The 7077-nt window shown below is 43.9% G+C and overlaps 1 protein-coding gene across 1 annotated transcript; it reads left to right on the forward strand.

Annotated features, from left to right (window-relative positions):
- Positions 1–4057: 4057 nt before the first annotated feature.
- LOC146673101 (nuclear factor 7, brain-like) lies at positions 4058–5961 on the forward strand. Its single transcript, XM_085402245.1, has 2 exons — positions 4058–5043; positions 5230–5961. The coding sequence occupies exons 1-2, from the start codon at positions 4058–4060 to the stop codon at positions 5630–5632; spliced, it is 1389 nt and encodes a 462-aa protein (XP_085258371.1). The 3' UTR covers positions 5633–5961.
- The last annotated feature ends 1116 nt before the right edge of the window (positions 5962–7077 follow it).

The following is a 7077-nucleotide window of genomic DNA, read 5'->3' on the forward strand; positions in this document are numbered from 1 at the left end:
GGGAGCCACAGCCCTGTCCTCTATGGTATAAAGCAGGTATGGAGGAGATCAAAACTCCAGACATCCAGAGGCCCCCAGAGCACAAGAGACCAAGGAAGACCCACAGAGGGGCAGCCGCGCCCCTGTCCCAGTAAGAGCTTAAGGAGAGTCCCAGATGAGGGCTCACTCAGCAGCCGCGGAGCAGAAGCCAGGGGGAGTTGCAGTGACGTGCCTGTGAGCTCCGCCGGCAGCCAGCTGTGCCTGAGTGACCGGCACCGGCAGGGGAAGTGGTGGTGGGTGGAGATAGGCCTCCAAACCTTGGAGGGCCTGAGATGTCCCCAGAGAGGTGGCGTCTGATACCCAACCTGACATATAGACACAGACATACAGGCACACACAGACACAAACATCCATTCCCACCCTCATGCTCTCATATGCACTTACTCCACACTCAACCCATGTGGAGACAGACATAAAGAGACGCTGTATACACGATCACACTCCCCAAGCATACTCTACGAACCGGGTCTAGGTACCCTTGCCCCTGGAGGGGGGAACTGCACCCAGACCCAGGTGGTGTTACCCTTTTCCCTGCGGTGGGGAGAGGCAGACCGCCCCGACTCCGCAGCAGCAGGGAGGCCCCAGACCGCAGTCGGACGGCCAACTCCTCCTAGCCCCCCCGCTCCAGCAGGCCGCAGAGAACGGGGGTGAGAGAAGACTCCAAACCTCCCTCCACCCGCTCATTGTAGTGTTGATGCATGTGTGTTCTAAGGTGCAATTAAAACCCAGGAGGGCATGGAGCTACCTGCCAGAGAGCAGCAGGTAAGCGCATAGTCCCTCCTGCTAGCCCTCAATGTCTACGTGTATTTAAAATTGAGAGGTGGGCAACGATGCCCGGGGTGAGGTGTACACCCTGATGGTAACTTGGACTCCGTGTATCGTGCCCACCCCCAAGATCCTATATGTATGTGTAATGAGGGTGTGAGTAATGTGAATGTCTAAGTTACTTTACACTTTACATCTGCGAGAGTAGCAAAGTATTATATAAGAATTAGTACATTCACTGTCTGAACAGAGTTTTGTCATGTTACTTTTGCACTATTATGTTCCGGCACATGTTGTTATTACATGGCTTAATCAAGGTACACATAAGGCTGACATTTGGGGCCAGAGCTGAAACTGATCTGGAACAGCACAGGGCCAGCAGTGTGTCTGTAACTGGCCTTGTGCTGGCCCATGTGTGGGCCACCTCTGGCAAACCAGATCCGGGCCACCAAAGGTTTGTCATTCTTTGTTGTATGAGGCCATGTGTAAGCACATTGTGTGGGCCAGATCAGGGCCATACAATTTTGCTATGTGGGGCTGAGCAGTTTGGAACAGTTTTTAACCAGAACTGTAAAATCCTGGAGTTTTTATGCAGCCAGACTGAGGAAATGTTTTATTCCACCTGTTCGACTTCTTTGGATATTAGGTAGCATAAAACAAAATCTGAGCCCTGACTGACATGACTTGAACTGTCAGACGTGAATGCCATTGAGTTGAGCGCAAGTGAAAAAAGGACAACTTACAAGTGTCATTCCAGATGCAAAAGAACTGTTGGCGTCAATATCAAACAGCTGTAAAAGATGCCAAAAGAAAACACTTCACTGACATTATTCTGTCAAACTGTCACAACCCGCATTTTATTTAAGACTATAAACTCTGTTCTTAGTGCACGACATACTGACTGCATCGTGCCCTCCATTCCAGCCTGTGAACATTTTTTACTTTTTTATTGAGAAGGTTTCCTCAGTGTGTGCGTTTTGGTTTTCAGTGTGAATATATACAAACAGGACTTACTTTTGTAAATGCAGGATAATTTTTCTTTAAAGGTGCTTTTTAGACACTGATCTGAAAGATAAATGTTTGTTGTAGAAGCAGCTTTGTCAGATTTGTTTTTAACTTGGTGAAACATAGTGTGAAACTTTTTTCTTAATTCAGTATTTTTACGTCTTTTAACTGTGTGGTCTTTCTGGAAAATGTAGACCAACTGTTTATGTCAGTCGGGCGGTGCTTATGCATAAGAGAAAAGCAACAATACAACGTGTTTCTCTGCTCAAAGACATCCTTTCACATGGTAAGCATGTCTGTTAAGGCCTGCGCTTCATAAATGTCTGTCTGTCAGAGCTGATTATTCAAACCCAGTTTAAAACGTGACTCATTTGTTGTCCAAAAACATTTCCTCTAAATTTGCAAAGTTATTGATTTAAAAATATATATTTTTGAATTTTTTGCTGGATGTCAAACATATGATAGACTGTTGAGCATATTTATATAGCAAAATTCACAGTGGTATAACCACATTAAATAAAAGATGCCCAAGTGTGCACCAATGCACCCTAATGCAAGCCTTTAAACTGTATGTTGATAAGTATGGGATCACAATGATGCCAACTTGAAATGAAACCGAAAAAAAATATTGATATAATAGGGTGGGGTTGCTGCTGAAGGGTAGTTAGGCTCTGGCTTCTCTGAGAGATTCTACCAATCAGAGGAGAGGAGACAGTGGGTCAGCTGATCACCATCTCTCAGACATTCAGGAGGAGGAGCGAGGGCGTGTGACTTACCTCCTCCTCCAGCATGTGGTGAAGTTCTTCCTGAAATGCTGCTTGAAGTGGTCACCCCTCATCTTCCTCTTCTTCTCTGGACACACAGACAGAGAAGAAGGACAGAAAATTTTGAGTTTAATTTTGTAAAATTTTTAATCACAATCAAATTTCCTAACATGAATTTTTTCATAGTTTTTAAATCGGTCCATCACCTGCAGAGTGAAGCGAAAGAAAGTGAGAGAGAGCGAGGGTGACAGAAAGAGTCAGAGGTTATCTGCAGGATCAATGACAGGTTTGTAGCTTGAACCTATTCGCTGGAACATTGAAGACAATATAATTACACAGCAAACAAGACATGAAGTAGGCAAAGTTCTTCATGTTTCTCGTGCACGGGAGAGAACCGGACAAACGCCGTTCCTTCGCTTGACCCCAGTTGCTCTCGTCCGCCCCCCCGTAACACTGCTCTTTTATTGAGGGTACATGAATATGCATAGGTTCATTAACATATGACTACTACATACACACAAAGAGTACCTTGCCTGTGTGTGTGTGTGTGTGTGTGTGTGTGTTTGTGGGGTCAGAGTGTGACCCCATAAATGACTTCCCTAACCCTGCTGGTCTCGAAGTCCAGCAGTTCATCTAAACAAAAGGCACTTAGACTAAGACAGATATAGACACGTTTATCCTACCATAAAACAATAAAACCAGGTACGACCTCTCCCATGCTCCTAGAGTGCTCTCTAATGCACACAAAGTTTGCAGACTATCAAGGATCAAACCTCTACCAATCTACAACTAATTATAAAACTCTAAGCATATATAAGTAGATATTTCTAAGCTAAGCATAAATGACAATCAACAATACAAAACCTAACAATCAACCTCACTGAAAAGGTAGCTGCAGGTCTAAAAAGACTTTAAACAGTCTCTGATATAGTCTGTAATCAAGGGAATCCACCTTAACACCACCTGTGTTTGTGTGATTGCATTACACTCCCACTGCTGGGAACCTGAACAAGAACCAGAACAAAGTCTGAAAAAAAAAGCTGCCAGACAGCTGCACCACTATTTGCTTTATAGCTTTTGAGGAAACGGCAGGATGACATTTTAACTCTGGAATGAAACACACCTGAGTTACAGGTGAAGCAACATTTTTAAGTGCAGTGTCATCAGGCTACACCCATAACCTGACACACTTGAGGGAAATGAGGAAACAAGATGTTTTTCTTCTTCAGTAAAGAGAGACGCACAGACGATCAGACTGAGCTCAGACCAAACTAGCAGCTTCCTCTGAGTGAGTCCAGCTACAGGAGAGAAAAGTGGAAAACTCCAACACTGCTGCTTCAAGCTGCTGACGCTCCACACACTGAATGTGAGTTTGAGCAAAAACACGACTCAAAGGAAGTTTCAGTGAAGGTGGTAGAGGAGGGAGGGGAGCCAGGACTGACTGTACTTCCTGTCTGCTGTTTTCAGCTTCACTCACAGACTCAATGGCTTCCAGATCAGAGGAGGATCTCTGCTGTCCGATCTGTCAGGAGGTCTTCAGAGATCCTGTTCTTCTGTCATGTAGCCACAGCTTCTGTAAAGACTGTCTGAAGAGATGGTGGAGAGAGAGACCAACACACGAGTGTCCAGTTTGTAACAGAAGGTCTTCAAAGGATGATCCACCTTTAAATCTGGCTTTAAAGAACCTGTGTGAGTCGTTCTTACAGGAGAGAGATCAGAGAGCTTCAGAGGCTCTCTGCAGTCTGCACTCTGAGAAACTCAAACTCTTCTGTCTGGACCATCAGCAGCCAGTGTGTGTCGTCTGCTGTGCCTCAGAAGATCACACCAGGGACAGATTCAGACTTATCGATGAAGCTGCACAACAACACAAGAAGGAACTTCAGGAAACTCTGGAGCCCTTAAAGAAGAAGTTAAAGGTTTGTGAAGAAGTTCAAGTGAAGTTTGATCAAACAGCAGAACACATTAAGGTCCAGGCCCGACACACAGAGAGGCAGATTAAGGAGCAGTTTAAGAAGCTTCACCAGTTTCTAGCAGAGGAAGAGGAGGCCAGGCTGGCTGCACTGAGGGAGGAAGAGGAGCAGAAGAGTGGGATGATGAAGGAGAAGATGGAGGCTCTGAGCAGAGAGATAGCAGCTCTTTCAGACACAGTCAGAGCCACAGAGGAGGAGCTGAGAGCTGAAGACGTCTCATTCCTGCACAACTACAAGGCTGCAGTGGAAAGAGTCCAGCGCTGCCCCCTGCTGGATGATCCACAGCTGCCCTCAGGAGCTCTGATAGACCAGGCCAAACACCTGGGCAACCTGACCTTCAACATCTGGAACAACATGAAGGACATGGTCTCCTACACTCCTCTCATTCTGGACCCAAACACTGCTCATCCACAACTCATCCTGTCTGAAGATCTGACCAGTGTGAGAGTAGGGAGAGAGAAGCAGCAGCTTCCTGATAATCCAGAGAGGTTTGATTGGTCCTGCTCTATGCTGGAAGACTATAGCTTTAACTCAAAGATTCCAGATTTTGAGGCTACACTTATGGTCAAAGATTTACTTTTTTCAAGGGATGCTGTACTGCTTATTATGGCCTGTGAATCAATGATAGCCAGTATTTTTACAAATTTTTCAGATTTTAATTTGTATAAGAAGGGGTTTGATTATTACTGCTCTGTCCTGGGTTCTGAGGGCTTTAATGCAGGGTATCACAGCTGGGATGTTGAGGTTGGAGACAGTAAAGGGTGGGGTGTGGGTGTATTAGAAGAGTCTGTGCAGAGGAAGGGAATCATACTGGATGGATTATGGAGAATATGCTTCTATGAAGATAAATACTCTGCATGGTCACCATCAGATTTCACTGATCTCTCAGTACAGAAGAAGCTCCAGAGGATCAGAGTGAATCTGGACTGGAACAGAGGAAAGCTGTCGTTCTCTGATCCTGATACTAACACACACATACACACCTTCACACACACTTTCACTGAGAAGATGTTTCCATACATTCGCACTAATGGTCAAGCAAAGGTGTGTCCGTTGAAGGTGTCAGTGTCAGTGCAGCAGATGAGTTGAGGATGATGATGTTTCTAATGTTGTTTCCTGTCAGTGAGTTGAAGCTGTTAAACTGCAGCTGTCCTCCTGCTGCCTCGTTGTTCCAAAGCTCTTTGTTTCTCTTTTAGTTTCACTCTTTCTTTCTGTTTCTGCTGTCCACCTTTTCACATGGAAAATCATTTCACTGTTTCTCACTGAATGACTCCCCAAACTAGATTTGAAATTCTATCAAGTTTCTAATCATTCCAAGTGATTCATGTTTCTATTTGATGTGTAAATGGAGATGATTTAGTTTGCTGGGATATGGACTGACATGTGTTGAATGGGAGGAGCAGTTTGTTGTTGTCTTCTTGTCTGTTTATGACAACAATAAATATGTTGTTGAAACAATGATTCATGTTTAACTCCATATATGAAATGTTTCTGATCTTTGAATTCTGTTTGATTAAAGACTTTCTTCATGACACAAATGAGATTTCAGTGTATTAATAGAACTAAATAAGCTCAGAGTTGAAAGGCTGGAGTATTATGTACGTGCTTCACTGTCAGGATCTTCAGGGGGATTTGAAGTCATGAGATAAACTAGTGTAGAGGAAAATATTGGAGCTTTATTTAGTATCAAAGCAGAGCGTGTCGTCCAGCCGGAGGAACGTCTCCGACTGCTTCACATAGGAACATCAGCAGGAAGTTCGACGGAGCTTGTTTAATCAATTTTTGTTTCATTACAGCAGAAAAAGAACTGAAAGTGTGTGTGTGGATACAGAACGCTCGCTGTCAGGTTGAATAAACAATTTCAAAGTGTCATTAAAACAAACATTTCAAAGCAGGAAATAAAGTGTCCGTTCACAGCACCAACAAAGCAACTCTTTACAAATAAATTTACTCCACCATTTTCCTTCATGCTGTCCAACCACTGTCAGAAGATTTAGACCCCACTGTGTCATTTTCAGCTGTGAACACCTTATCACCACATAGACGTTCAAAGTGATTTGATAGAAACCTCGATCCACAATGAAATCCCAGCCACAGAATCTCAGTCATCTCTTCTTCCTCCTTTTCTGGGAAAACCATCAAACTCTACATTACACTCTGCATTTTTCAGGGTAAAGTCCTCCACTGATATCTGTGCAAACCTAACACACTGCTGACTGTTTTATCACTACATCCACTTTGACCTTTGACCTACTTCTGTCTGTTTTTGTGGAAAGTATCATAATAATTATTATTTTGACCTTTGGGCCCTTTCATTTGACATGTTATGTGTGAAGAGTATCATTATTGTTGACTCCATAATTTTCAATTATTCAGTGTGTTTAGCAAGATCAAAGCGAGCAGCTCAGTTATACCAAAGGAACATCTCTTTCTAAACACATCTGAGTGTGTGTGTGTGTGTATACATGTTTAGACATCTTTGTGAGTTCAGAATATTGGCATGCTACTGTACTTGTGGGGACCAACAGTCACTT

Source organism: Rhamphochromis longiceps, linkage group LG3 (assembly GCF_057381845.1).
Source record: "Rhamphochromis longiceps isolate RC_006_pf linkage group LG3, R_longiceps_female_GT1.1, whole genome shotgun sequence".
Classification (NCBI taxonomy): domain Eukaryota; kingdom Metazoa; phylum Chordata; class Actinopteri; order Cichliformes; family Cichlidae; genus Rhamphochromis; species Rhamphochromis longiceps.